Source organism: Aureobasidium namibiae (assembly GCF_000721765.1).
Source record: "Aureobasidium namibiae CBS 147.97 unplaced genomic scaffold scaffold_6, whole genome shotgun sequence".
NCBI classification, from domain to species: domain Eukaryota; kingdom Fungi; phylum Ascomycota; class Dothideomycetes; order Dothideales; family Saccotheciaceae; genus Aureobasidium; species Aureobasidium namibiae.
In genome coordinates this window covers 207,406-221,322 of record NW_013581203.1, presented here as the reverse complement: position 1 = coordinate 221,322, position 13,917 = coordinate 207,406, and the positions used below count along the sequence as shown (strand labels likewise).

General features: G+C 51.5%; 5 protein-coding genes across 5 annotated transcripts; 1 reads left to right on the top strand and 4 right to left on the bottom strand.

Moving 5' to 3' along the window:
* Positions 1–1,191: 1,191 nt before the first annotated feature.
* Positions 1,192–4,129, bottom strand: M436DRAFT_71701 (glutathione degradosome; the record flags this gene model as incomplete). The annotated part of the gene is made up of 3 exons (XM_013573237.1): positions 1,192–2,961; positions 3,011–3,976; positions 4,028–4,129. The coding sequence occupies 3 exons, from the start codon at positions 4,127–4,129 to the stop codon at positions 1,192–1,194; spliced, it is 2,838 nt and encodes a 945-aa protein (XP_013428691.1).
* Positions 4,130–4,538: 409 nt separating this feature from the next.
* On the bottom strand, positions 4,539–6,083 carry M436DRAFT_43372 (uncharacterized protein; the record flags this gene model as incomplete). The annotated part of the gene is made up of 3 exons (XM_013572930.1): positions 4,539–5,770; positions 5,829–5,995; positions 6,046–6,083. The coding sequence occupies 3 exons, from the start codon at positions 6,081–6,083 to the stop codon at positions 4,539–4,541; spliced, it is 1,437 nt and encodes a 478-aa protein (XP_013428384.1).
* A 623-nt stretch (positions 6,084–6,706) lies between these two features.
* On the top strand, positions 6,707–7,246 carry M436DRAFT_43493 (30S ribosomal protein S8; the record flags this gene model as incomplete). The annotated part of the gene is made up of 2 exons (XM_013572951.1): positions 6,707–6,904; positions 6,959–7,246. The coding sequence occupies 2 exons, from the start codon at positions 6,707–6,709 to the stop codon at positions 7,244–7,246; spliced, it is 486 nt and encodes a 161-aa protein (XP_013428405.1).
* A 433-nt stretch (positions 7,247–7,679) lies between these two features.
* M436DRAFT_71698 (uncharacterized protein) lies at positions 7,680–10,205 on the bottom strand (the record flags this gene model as incomplete). Its single annotated transcript, XM_013573236.1, has 3 exons — positions 7,680–7,874; positions 7,971–8,837; positions 8,916–10,205. The coding sequence occupies 3 exons, from the start codon at positions 10,203–10,205 to the stop codon at positions 7,680–7,682; spliced, it is 2,352 nt and encodes a 783-aa protein (XP_013428690.1).
* A 1,787-nt stretch (positions 10,206–11,992) lies between these two features.
* Positions 11,993–13,903, bottom strand: M436DRAFT_71697 (uncharacterized protein; the record flags this gene model as incomplete). The annotated part of the gene is made up of 2 exons (XM_013573235.1): positions 11,993–12,359; positions 12,405–13,903. 2 exons carry the CDS (start codon positions 13,901–13,903, stop codon positions 11,993–11,995), a joined length of 1,866 nt encoding a protein of 621 aa, XP_013428689.1.
* Positions 13,904–13,917: the final 14 nt, after the last annotated feature.

The window sequence follows — 13,917 nt, the reverse complement described above, 5'->3', positions numbered from 1 at the left end:
GCAGCGGGTTGTTCGTCCTTGGGTTCCTCGGTCGTAGTCGCAGCTTCGGTAGTAGATGGTTCTTCTGGCTTCGTCTCCACGACGGCAGGCTCCTCCACCTTGGACTCTTCGGCAGTAAACACCCCCTCAGCAAGTCTTGCCATTTCTCCACCGCCCTCGGCGTGACCATTGGACTTAGGTCCGCCTTGACCCTCCATGAAGATCTTCTTGCCCTTGGGCGCAGCTTTTCCCTTTTTCGGAGGCATCTTGTGGACGAATGATAGATGGAAGTAGACGGAACGAGGAGTGATAAGTCTTGGGAGGAAAGGAAAGAAAGAAGGAAAGATACTCACAGCGAGCAACAACGGGTCGTTGGTTGGGTGGCTGGCACTTACCCCAGAATGATTTGATGTCGCACTCCCGCGGCGATCAAACCCAAAACAAAATCATATCTTGCTTCTTTCCAAGGCTGGAACGAGTACGAAGTGTTATATAGGTTGCGCATGCAGCAGGTGCCCTCCAATCACTGTGCGAACCTGAATCTTTTGCGCCTAAAATGACGACCGTGAATCATAAAATGATGCATATTGGACAGACGCGCGAAAACAACTCTGGGGGAAGCTACAGCCATCAATCAACGGTGGCAGCTGCGGTACGTACCTTCCATAGCAACCATCACATTCTACCTCGACTGGTCAATTGCTTGGGCAGGATCAATACTATCCCTCTTTCTCTGGTCAACACTCTCGCGGCATTTTGCCACAATCAGACTGTCCAAAGATGCATTCGAGGCTCCCCAAAGGCAAACACCATCTCATCTGCTGCTATCAAAATGCACAGTGACTTGAAGATCAAGCGTGAAGCCAAGGAGATATCAAGAAACCTCATGTCCCCATGGATCTCACCTGGTCTTGAAAACTTCCACGCATTCCTACAGCTGTATCCCATGGCCTTCAGCATGCGGATGTCTACGCTTGCCCTCTCTCACGACAAACGATAGTTGGTCTTACATACTATCAAAATGCACAATGACTTCACAAACAAAGGTGTAGCCATGGAGAGACCAAATCTTGATTGTTTCACATGCTCTCTATTGAGGTATAATCCCTGAAGAACGCCCCTGATCTTGCAACCCCTTTCCATACCCCTCACTCCTGCTATGCAAAAAAAGCCCTCATGTCATAAGCCAAGTCCGATCCTGTATTCAGGCATTTACTTGGTAGGTAGCTCTCTGAAAACTCTCTTGAAAATGTCCTTACTCTTATACAAATTCGTCAGTCTCAAGCGCTCATTATCCAGGTGAGCAGAATCACTCGCTTGGCCACAAGGAAAATGCGCAGCCGGAGCTCCGAACTCCTTCTCCAAGAATCTGATCGCGGGGATAGATCCACCTTCTCTAATATACAGTGGCTTGGTCCTCGGCTTCCTTTGGTTAGAGAGCAGAGGTAGCGGTAGAGCGAGAGTGTCGTTGGTAATATCTGACAAAGCAGAATTGTTGGGTCCACCGTTCGCGAGTACAGAAGAGGTGGTGGGAGAAGGCTTGGACGTATGTGAGTTCTGTACCTCGTCTTTCTTGGGAATGGCGACTTTGAGCGCGTTCTCCTTGCTCACAGCCAGCGACGACTTTCTACGGTGTTGAGGTACTTCGGGGATGGGTCCCCAAACATCCATGATAGCTTTTTCCAATGTCTGGAAGATCTGGTTGTTGAAGTCACCGAGCCAGGGTTCAGCTTGATGGTCGATGGTGACGGTCATGCGGTTATGAGAGCCAAGTTTGTTGAATTCCGATTGCAGATATTTGGTCAATGCATCGCCGATTGTGTCTGCTTCTTGATTCGGCACCAGACGAAGTGACAGAGCTGCTTGTGCGAGTCTAGGGATGATGGTTGCGTTTGCAGGACCAGACGTGTGGAAGCGATGAACTGTCAACGAGGCTTCTCGCCAACGGCGCATGAGAGAAAGTGCCAGGTCGCGAGGGTCACCAAGATCAGGATTTCTAGCAACCAGAGCTTGGGTAATGTCTTCGTAGAGGAGCTCCTCCTCCTTACTCAGCTCAGGAATCGGGTCATAGAAGCTGGGAATCTTGACTTTGCCATGAGTACCGGTGAGAGTGGACAGCAGCATCACAAGATCTTTCAAGGGTTCGTCAAGCTGAGAGCTTCCATCGACACCACTGTGCAAGTCAGGGTGTTCACTTTCCACCTGGACAGTAGCGTGGATGACGCCGCGAAGGCCATAGGTTACGCAGGGCATCGAGTCGTCCAGCCAATAACTGTTAGCAAGCAGGATCCAGTCGACGTCTCCAATGATATGTTTGTGCTGCTTGACAGCATTTGCAAATCCGCGCGAACCACTTTCTTCTTCACCTTCGATAAGGAAGATGACATCCGAGCCGAGGGCTTGTTCAGACATGAGTTCGGCACAGGCGAAAATGGCAGCCATGATGGGACCCTTGTTATCGGACGTTCCTCTTCCGTAAAGGTAGCCATCGATACCTTCCATGACGAAGGGGTCAGTGATCCATTTGCCTTGCTCGTTGTCGGCAGCAACGACATCGTAGTGACCGTAGAACAAGACCTTCTTTCTAGTGGCTGCAGTGGATGGGTTGCCTCTAAAGCGAGCGAGAATGACAGGGTTTGAGCCGTCTTCGGTCGGCAACATCTCAGTGGCAGCACCGAAGCCCTTAAAGACGGAGCGAAGATATGAAGCACCGCGACGGCAGTCACCCTTGTACTTGGGATCGGAAGAAACGGTACGGTAGGAGATGAAGCGTTTGAGATGGTCAAGCATTTGCTCATCGGTCGTCCTCTTGACCGCAGTGGGAGACATGATGCAGTCGCTGACATCCCAGACGGCGACAGTGTTGTCGTTGGCTCCGGTCACGTACAAAGGCTTGCCCTTGTGGTATGTGAACGCCGAAGTCAAGATCTGACCGTCGTGAGCGTGGAGTCTGCTGGCGCACTGATATTGGCGGTCGTATTTCTGTCGCACGTCAACTAGAGTCTCACAAAGCAGACTATGGTCTACTCACCCTGACATAGCCAGTAACAGCGGCGGAGAACATGTACCCGCCGCCAATACAGATTGACAAGACATCGTCTCTGTGAGCTTTCAAGCTGCGGACAAGCTGTCTGGTCTCCAAGTCCCAGACATTGACCTCACCACCAGTGCGACCAGAGTAGAGGAAGGTAGCATCGAGGGCGATAGACAGAATGGACTGGCCTTCCTCTCTGCCATCATCAAGCGTATACAGCAGGTCGATAGCGCCTCCGCGATTGGCATCCATGGTCCACAGATTGATGGCGCCGTCTCCACCAGCAGAGATCAAGACCTGATCGCCCGGAGCGTCAGGCACAACACCCTTGGCCAACATCATACAATAAACGTAACCATAGTGTGCAAAGTGCTTGATGTTGTCCCGATCGATCTCCAAGACATCACCTCCAGCAGCATGCCTGGCAGGCTGGCCCTGGTCGGCGGGTCTGGGAGTCCTGACACCACCAGGCCCTCGTGAGTCAAAGAAAGGGTCTTCTCTTAACGAGGGGTGATCGTTCAGCTTTGGTTTCGGTCTGTGGTCCTTTTCTTTCAAATCATACCACTGGATGGAGGTGTTTTGAGCGCCGAGGTAGACGGTTCGTAGCAGAGACGAGTAGGCGACACAAAAGACATCGCCGGTATCGTATCGCGAGTACAGAGAGTAGACGTGTTGATATGTGTTCAGGTCCCAGACGTTTGTGATGCGGTCGGCGGCGGTAGAGAAGAGGAGGTTTTCGTCTTTGCAGATGCAGAGGTCGAGGACGCTGCTCTTGTGTGCTTCGAGCAGGGCGATGCGGTCGTACGTGTCGAGAGAGTAGACGAGAATCTCACCGCGCTGGGTGCCGGCAAAGACGGCGTTGTCCGAGAGGGCGAGAGCGAGGATGGAGGCATCATGGCGTAGACGGTGGGATAGGGTGGGCAGGTTATGTGGTTGTTCTGCTTGCGGTAGTTGTGATGGTTTCTGAGAGTCGGTCGTGTCTTGGTTGTTGCAGCTTCCGCGACTTATCGAGACGGGGAACTTTGGTCGCTGAGGAAGGAGCTGTTCATCCGTTTCTGAACCTGCGTTGGACGAGTCCGCCGTCAGCGATAGCCTTAATCGCGACCTGGCCGACATGGTAATGTGGATGCGACATGTGGAGCTGTAGTTTGTAGCTCCAATGTCACAAGCTCACTCTCTCCAGCCGAGTGATTCATAGTCGCGTGCCGCCCAGTTCATGGTCAACTCACCACTTGCAACATCATTCTCTGACCATGCCTTCTCGAACACCGGCCATGCTCCACCACAATTCATCTTTCAATATCCAATATACCCACTGTAGCTGTCACGAAACTATAAACAATTCGATTCTTCAACTTTTTGGTTCGCCCTGGCCCTGACAGCCCGCACGTCATTCCCGCCCTGACTTGCGACATCGGCCAGCCAGTCATATTCGACACCTTTACACCAACACCTGCATCAACTGTCACACTTGTGTGTCTTCATGTCTAGATCGTAGCGTTTGTGTCTTGTCTCTCTATCCAATCTACATCTTCTGATCCAACTTCCTCAAAAATCTTCCTACTCCCTTCTCCGTCTTCTTCAGCCTCTCCTCGAATCCTCCAGGTTTTGGTGTCCCCTGTGCCTGTACCTTGGGTGCATGTCCATGCGCTGCTTCCTGCTCTGTAGGCCTGTACGCTTGGGTGTGCACCGCATACGCTTCAGTCGGTAGTGTTGGCTGTGACGACTGTGGTCCATACGTGTAGTTCGAGAAGCCTCCAAGAGGAGACGAAGGCAGGCCTGGCGATTGAGGTGTATGCTGTGGTGCAAAGCCTGGTGATTGCAGAGGTGTGTGCATGCCATATGCTGGTGGCTGACTTGGTGTGTTTGCTACACCTGGCGACTGGAGAGGTGTGTGCATTTGAAATCCTGGAGATTGTGGATAGTGTGCCGGCTGCTGTTGTGGATAGGATGCATACTGTGCGTGAGCATGCTGCTGTTGCGGCGTACTACTTTGCGAACTGCTCGGAGGTCCTGCGAATGAGTGTGCAGTCTGTAGACCAGGGTGTGGTGAGTGTGCTGCGAGAGGTGGTGGAGGTGGGAAAGAGCCCAGACTCGTCGCCCGCTGTGGTGGACCAGGGAATGTGCTTTGTGGTATCGCCTGGTGGTACTGTGCACCAGGCTGCTCGTGTGTTGCGGCAGCTGCTAGCCCAGTCCCGCTGCCTGCATCTATGGGTGGCGGCGTCTTTTCACGATGGGCGATAGGCTCAGGAGCTGCAGGTGCTGCTGGATTGTATGGTGCCACTTGAGCCGCCGACGACGGTGTAGATGCCAGAGCTGAATGCAGAGAGACCGTCCTCTGACCTTCAGGTGTGTGGCCATGTCGACTCTGGCTCGAAAAGTCCGAAACGGCGCTTGGAGCTCGAGCGTGAGGAGGTGTATGGATTGCCATATTCTCCAGCTGTTGCACTACTGGACTCATGCTACCATCATGCTCTGGAGGTGGTGCTGCCTCAGTGATGTCGAGGTTTTGATGAGGCGTGATACGTTTGATCAGATCCAGCAGCTTCATGGCGTCGTTTGTGGTCCATAAGTAAAGATCCAGAGTGTGAATCTTGTACAAGTACTTATGTTCATGTGTGAGGCCAAAGGCTGGAAGGTGCCAGTGTGAGTGATCTGCGGGACGTGGTGAAGTGCCACCATGCTTGACACCTTCGACAGTCATGGTGAACAGGTTTGGATGCTTGTATGTGTTGGTCACCATGGCGTGATCCAAGTCTGCAGAAATCAATCAGTCAAACATGCTGTATGGTGAGGTGACCGGAAGCAAACGTACAGCCATTGAAAGCATCCTGGTCCGGAGTACCAGCAGAATTGGCTATCTCAAGACGTGCCCGACGCTGAATAGAATTGTAGTAGAGGTACAGATACGAGCCCTTGTCAAAGCGATGGTGGACAGGCTTCGACGCAGGCTGGTTGAAGTAGGTGCGTACATCTGTAAAGCTGTCTCGAGTCAGAACAGACAAATATTTAATCAGGAACATCCAACCTACATGTTGAGAAGCAAAGTCTCTCCAGGCAAAGGAGGCATATTCACGTTCGCGTCTGACGCTCCCTCTGCAATCTCTCTCGATGAGGCTGATATCTCACAACATCAACAACATGAATGTAAGCCTCGACGAACTCGACTAGATGAGCAACGTAGTCGGTGCAGAGGTAGTTGAAGATGTATTCAATGGAAAATGCAGTGGGAAACTTGAGCAGCAGACCCAGCAGCAATATGATGAGCGGAGACATCGTGGGATGGTGGGGTGAGGGGATCTAAATATACAAGTGGCATTACAATCAGATCCCAAGTCTTGGAACTCTGGACTGCAATTGGAGGGCAGCAGAGGAGATATGCAAGTAGGTGGGCGCTTACTGTGTTGCAAACAAAAGGCGGCGGTTGTCAAGCGGGCAGCTGCGCGGTGATTGGTTGCGGTCGGGGCTGTTTCAAGCGGAACCCCGGGCGCCAAGACTTGCAACAAGAATGTGAGAAAGTCGCAGCCGGCCATGAATTAATTATCGATCGCCTATACCACAGACCCTTCACTCTCGCTCAAGCATACGCGCATCGCATCCGGGCTCATATCTCTGCCTGTCGAATAACCGCAACTCTACCGAACTCAACACCGACTACCACCCGCGCCGAGAGGGCGTCAACCACCACCCACCATGTCCCTAGTCAACCTCGCCCACGTCTGCTCACACATGCAAAACGCCTCCCTCGCCCGCCTCGGCCTCACCTCAATCCCCCTCTCACGCATGCACCTCTCCCTCTCTCTCCTCCTTCAAAAGCAAGGCTTCCTCAGCACCGTCACCCTCGGCGGCCCCACACCGCCCGCAAAACTGCTACCACCTACCCACGCCGACGTCGACACCATTGCGCCCTCAGCAACACAAAAAACAATCACCCAAGAAGTTGAGGAAGTCACACAGCAAAACCGCGCGAGCAGAAGATTGTGGCTGGGCATGAAGTACTGGGATGGCGAGCCCGTGCTGCGCAAAATGACGCTGTTGTCAAAGCCTACGAAGAGGATTTGGCTAAGCAGCAATGAGTTGGGTGAGATTGTGAGGGGCAAGGATTGCAAGTTCATCAGGGGGTTGAGACAGGTTGGCGAGTGTATCTTCGTTAGCACTGACAAGGGTATCATGGAGGCAAGAGAATGTGTCGAAAGAAAGATCGGTGGTCAGGTTCTTTGCCGCGTTTGGTAATGCAGAGGATCATGTCGTGTAGGAATATTTTCGGGCATCTGAGATGGACGAACGTTTGTTCGAAATGTACAAAATTTTGAGTCTTTGGATCTTCTTGTATGCCTCACACGACCACCTTGGTCTGCCAGTCCTCACTGTCTGCAAAGGCATAACATGCGGCTAGTTGTGAGAGTGCACGATAATCTCGGGAATCAAGATAGTGTCCATCGAGAAGCAATCTATTCTCGGCTCTCTCTAGTATCCAGTCAGGAAGCTACTATGCCTTGAAAGCGTCTATACAAGGAGTGTGCTAAAGTCTATACCTCCTTCCTTTAGTATTTCTCATCCTTGAACTCCTGAACGCCATTCAATTCATCCTATCGACCCAACCCTCTCCAGACCCAATCCTGGATCAAATCAAACTCATTCCTCGCTTCTGAATGCACATTGACCCTCACTCCCTAACAGCGAGAACACTCTGTCCACCATCAACACCAAGTCTCTTCCTAGTCTTGGACTTGAAGCACGGAACCCCCAACTTCACCACCTTACCCTCCTGTTCCTCGAAAACAGCAGAAGGAGCAAACAACAAACTCTCTCCCACATCCAACTCGATGATCTTCTCGAACAGAGCCGCCGCACCCTCCTTCTTGCCTTCACCTTGACCCCTAGTGACAAGATCAGAAGCACCAGCGAGATGGCCCCTCAAAGTGCTCAACTAATCAGGAGAAGTAAAGCGATGCACAAAAGTCATCGAGCACAGATCCAGGAGCTTGGGTGAGATGGTTGGCTCCTGAGTGGCGATGACGATGCGGCAGGCATTGTGTCTCTGCTCTCTGATGACCGTGAGTAAGTTCTCAGTCAATGTCTCAGCGGCAGGTGTGTTCTTCATGAATTTGTGAGCTTCGTCCAGACAGACAAGTAGACCGGAGGCAGGACGAGAAGCAAGGAAGATGTCAAGAAGAATCGAGAAAAGCGTGCAGGTTGTACTGCTGTCCAGGAAGGGGTCGCTGAGGTCGACGATAGTCAAAGTGCCAGGAGAAGTTGTGAAGAGATCATCCGTACGCCTGGACGATCTGTTGGTGCCCTTGACACAAGAGGGGTCCAAGAACGATTCAAGGAGGTTGAGGCGCATTTCCATCATGACTTTCTGTCCAGGCTGCAGACCCTCGTTGTCAAGATTGGCTTTGAAGGTAGAGTAGCTGAAGGGGGCTCCTGTAATGGCCATCTCACGCAAGATACGCATGATGACTTCCATGTAGAGTGGGATCGTGGTCTCGCCTTCTTGGAATGCCATTAAGCGGTGCATACGCTCTGCAGTCAGATGATAAGACTGCAGCACCAAGGGCTGGATGTTCAGGAACTTCTCATGTTTGTCACCAACTGCAGACTTGTAGATGGTAGATAAGGAGTGGAAATTGCTGCGGGAGACGAGCACGTTGACTTTGACCCCTAGGGACACCAGATGAGCAGCTTCACAGATATTGTGCATAGAGACAGTGCTGTTGTGGAAAACTACTCCCGCCAGGGGCTTGGGCAGTTTTCTAATCTCAGCGGAAGGATAGAGACAGCTCTCGATCATGGCAGAGAGGGTATAGCTCTTGCCGCTTCCCTGAGAACCGCAGATGAATGCCGACCAAGGGGTGTTGGTGTTCAGGAGAATGGGCTCAGGTTCGGGCTCTCTTTGGACAACGGTTGAGGCACCAGAGATACTTTGCATTTCGATGGGCTTGGGAGTTGTAATGATGTCGTCCAAAGAGCAGGATTCAGGAATACGGCAGCCGAGGAAGGCATATTGAGGAAACATTGATGTCTTCAGCCTTGCTCCTGATGTCTCCTTGACCTTGAGAGAGATCAGCGGCGTAGTGCGCAATTGTTCGTCGGCTCCTGAGATTTTGGCATCCTGGGTATGGTGCAGCTGCAAATATCTCTGACGTTCTGCCATTGTGGTATCGGATGCTGACATTTTTGGCTTGGATGCAGAAGGGAAGAGGGGCGGGTTGCTGTTAAATTTAAAGGCCGCAGATGCGAAGAGGGATGCAGTAGTCGGTGTCTTGCCGACATTGGAGACATCAACAGTGCCCTGGGATGGCTTAGTGTCTAGGCTGAGCTTTTTGTTGGTCTCAGTTCTCTGATCGACTGAGAGCTCGTTGGCTATCTTGGAGCTTGTCGTATTGATGACTTTGCCAGAGACCTTGCTGAAAGTGAAATCAGCTGGGATGATTATCTTGGGCAATGAACTGAACAAAGATCTATCGTTTGAGTCTTGTTTCAGGGGCACCGACGGAGCGAACCAGTTAAACTGCTTGTCGTTTGCAGTTGTGTTTGCCGCGGCAGCAAAGTTAAAGAGCGGTTCCGTCTTGGCCGCAGGTACAGAGCTGAATACAAAAGATGATCCAGACATGTTGCTTGTCTTGATACCTGATGGCAGGCCAAAGAACGATCTCGATGAGTTAGTATCCTTGGTGTCAGACAATCCAGAAGACCAGACCGTAGTTGGTTGCCTCTTTCCAACTTTTGTTGCCTCATCGGATGCAATCAATGTTGGGTTGTCTGTCTTCGCTGACGCTGTTAGAATTGGTCTGAGTGGCAGAGACGTTGCAGAGTCCTTGTTCTCCGGCTGCGAAGCTGCAGATGCAGTAGATAGGCCAGAATCAGCTTTTGACGAGCTCTTCCATTTGTTCAACTTTTTATAGTCGGCGAGCCTCAACTCCTCGAAAGAGAAAGGCTTGTAACATCCCATGAATGTGATGGATTGGCAGCTTTGGCTCGTGTCACTCGACAAAGTTGTGGGTGTAAACTTTTTGCCGATGGTACTCTTCACTCTGTGTGGTTTTGTTCGCTTTGTTATGGGTAAGACAAATCTGACTGCTTTAGACTCTTGTGTGCCAGACGTTCCAGAGTTGTCTGGTCGAGGGTTTGAAGGTGCACTGGGCCCGCCGAAGATTGCCTTTGACGCGCTGTGTGGCTTGAACCCCATGGCTTGTTCATTGGAAGACTCGGTCAGAGTTTTGTGACGCAGAATTTCTTCATCTCCAGTCGTCGACTTTGAGCCAGACGTTGGCTGCGTGTTCAGCGCTTGTGACTCCGTTGTGGAAGCGAAAGTTGTCGACGCGTCGAATTGACTTGACTGCTCTGGTGATGCGTCTGGTCTCTTCTTCTGTTTCTCGGGTGAAGACATGTTCGTGAAAGTGTGTTTGATGTGAAGTGTTGTTGATATGACGTGGTGTTGCGTGTTGTTTGCGTTGACTAGAAAGACGGAGCGTCTCGGTGTCTGTCACAGACAAACTCGAGCTAGGCTCCGAACTCGAACAAGCAAAGCCCTCCCAAGCCATCGCTGTTGCAAGACAAGGCAGAACCACTGTGGCCCGGCTCAAGAAGACCAAGCTCGGGACCTGACATATCTTTCTTTGATCTACAGTTCAGGATGTCCAAGTCCACATCCAATCACCCTTGATCTGGCTCTTCTACCTCTAAACTCGCCTCCCCAAGTGTTGTCAAGTATTCCACAAACTGATATATGGAACCATCGTTGTACAGATCTTCAGCCGATGGTCTGTCCTCCGGCAACCAACAGAGTATCTTCCGCATAAGTTTGAGGAGCAGATCTCGATCCCGACCTTCGAGGCGAATTTCGCGAGATTCGAGAGTTTGGGATGGAATTGGCGTTTTCGCAATCCAAGTGCCTGTTTCTGTCGTCAATTCTGTGTGCAAAGTCCATTGTTCGGCTCCGAGAGTAGTTCTTACCAGAAGAGTCCCAGAACCGAGCACGCAGTGTAGCACTCATACGGTCTAGGAACTCTTTGGGTGGCGGGCCTATCAGAGCAATCATTTGGGCGAAGTGGAGCTCATCATCAAGTCGGCCATCTCTGTATCGCAAAATGAGCGGCATGGGCGCGGTTGTGCATGCATGTATGCAAACGAAACCCGCAAATCAGAAGTGTTACCGAGATTGAGATGAGCTGTATGCAAGCCAAGTGACCTGGGCAGTTTGGCAGAGCTGAAGGCTGTGGAAGCGCTTTGCTACAGCTGTTTATCTTTGCGCCCTATGTTGATGCAAAGGAGAGTATCATGATACAATTTCAGCTTTTGCGAGATGCATACTCAGCTCTGCGACCATGATGCCTGTAACCCTTAAGAGCAATATCGCTCTGGACTCGCCTGAAGGAAGAGCGCAGGCATTAGACTACAGTACAGGAGGAAGAAGAATCTACAGACTCCGACCTCATGATCAGTGATACAAAGCCCGATGAATTCTTTGCGGTTCAAGCGCGGTGATGAAGTGTCCTCGCGTCTGTGGGTAAAGGGGCCAACCCCAAAGCCGTACAGCCGAATACGCTCTGGCCGCGCGTCCATTCCCGCAGGAGCAATACAATTTCACCAACCACCGCTGGGAATAAGAAAGCTTGATTCCGGACCAAAAGGCTTGAGTACGCTTGTCTGAAAGCTTGAGTGCTTGTCATTGGTGGTGCTAAACCTCGTTGGGCAGGTGCAGTTTTGGACATGGCTCGGGAATAACGAGATGGTCACAATGTTATTCTCTCGGATATGGTCAGGGCTTACTTACACTCTGCCACGACTGGAAGCGACTATCAGTGAGCGCCTCATAGGGTCAAATAATTCGCTGATGCTCTTTGGATGTAGAGTGTTGTGATTGCTGACACGCGATGAATCTCATGTTGACAGTAGAGCACGTAGATATGGAATGGTAACATTGACAAATCCGCTATGCTAAAGTTGGAGAAAGGAGAAGAAAAAAGAGAAACACTAGACCATATCACTCCACTCGTTATATGCCAGCACATCAGGCCCTGACCATTTCTCACCATACGGATTGACTCTCTTACCAGCAAAGAACCCATCATGAGCAGATTGCATTACATCGAGCCATGAACTCGGCTCCGGCTCTTTCAACCACTGATTATGAATATGGTATGTCCATGCACCGCGGAAGAAATTCTCAAGCGTGCGGTTGTTCGGTGGATATTTGTCTTCTTGCAGTCTGTACTCCTTGACGATGCCGGCCTTTTTCAGAGCTGTAACTTCCTGTTTTGTGCTGCTAAAACTGTCCATCGGACCAGGCATAGGGGTGATGGTGATGTGATCGGGTGATGCGGCAGAATTGGGAGCCACGCTTCGAGGGAACTTGGCAGAATTCAGGGCATGCGAGACTTGAGACAGAATGCCTTCTTTGTGCGATGAACTGGCATTGAGATCGAGTCGTGTGAGTTGAGGATCGTCGTAACTCTCCCATTCGTCTTTGAGAGCGTTCGGCTTGCCCTTGAAAACAGCACCGTAGTCACGGATGCAGGGTACTGTGCAGCGGCCTTGACGATCCCAGTTGAATTCCGTCCAGATGGGGTCGAAAGCAGCGGTCTCCAGCATCGGGAACTCGAGATCACGGCCCTCTTTCCAGATCATACGACCAATGACTCGAGGATGGAAGTTCAGACCCATACGAACGCCCCCTCGTAGTAGGTAGCTAGAAAGAGAAGTGTTGGCGGACAAAGACATAATTGCAGTGTTGTAATCGCCTGGATTATTGTGGGCTCCCCATCTCTCGGCAAAGTCGTGCTTCTTGGGGATGAGCAAAGGTCGCAGGTCGCGGAGCATGAGGGCATCCATGTCCAGGTAGACGCCGCCATGTTGATGCAAAATGATGAAGCGAACTGTATCTGAGATTGCCTGAGGGAAGAAAGTCATTTGCTTGGGAGTGAGAGTGATCCATTGCTGGCCTTGCGCATCTTCGACAAGACCGTCTGCAATGGCAACCTCGCCTTTGACATTTGGCTTGCCTTTTGTCTTGTAGTAGCCCACTCCATCTGTGTTGTCAAACTCCTTTGGCAGAGGCATTCTGGTGGGAAACTTCCATGGCAAGACCCTGATATCGCCTCTTTCGACCAGAGGCAAGAAGCGAGCAAACAGAGCGTCGTGTTTCAACAACTTGTCAACAGCATCGGGAGCTCTGTCGGTATCTGCCCAAAGCCAGAGTCGACTGCAAGGCAGATTTTGTGTGTAGAAGTAGGACTTGACGAAAGCCTCGAGGCGCCATGTCGCGGGACCAGCCCAGTAAACATGATAAGGAATGATGGGACCAGCACAGGTTCCAGGAGTTGTCTTGGAAGGTGCCCTTGAATCCTTGACCGAGACGTAGTGCTTCAGTGTGTTTCCATGGCCATCTGCATTCAAGTATTCTGCCCTTCTGGGGTCTTGTTCGCTTGCACGATCGACTTGTTCCGGCAAGAGGTAGTACTTGTCCTCGCTTCCCGACAAGAACTTCAAGCAACCGAAGACGTCTCGCATCTTCTCAACACCATCGTATGTTCCCCTGCACTCTTCCACAAGCATCTGGATATCGGCTTCCGTGTCGACATGCGGTCTGGGACCGAAGAAGTCATCGCGCGGAACGACGGCGCTCGAGGGACGGTTGAAGACATTGGCGTAAGGGTTGATGGTGACGGTCCGGGAGGCCCCACTGAGCTTGACTTTAACATTGCCTGACTTTGTCTGCTTCACAGCGTCGGCATCTGTTAGGAGGGCGACTTGTTGGCGCGCTTTCTGCCTTGCTGAAGGATCCTGTGCTAGGTGTATGGTGCCATAGATCGAGATGTAAAGAATGAAGGCCAGGAACAGGTTGCGAACGAGTGAGAGGCACGCACGAGCTCGGCCGTCAGCCATATTCGCGCAATGCA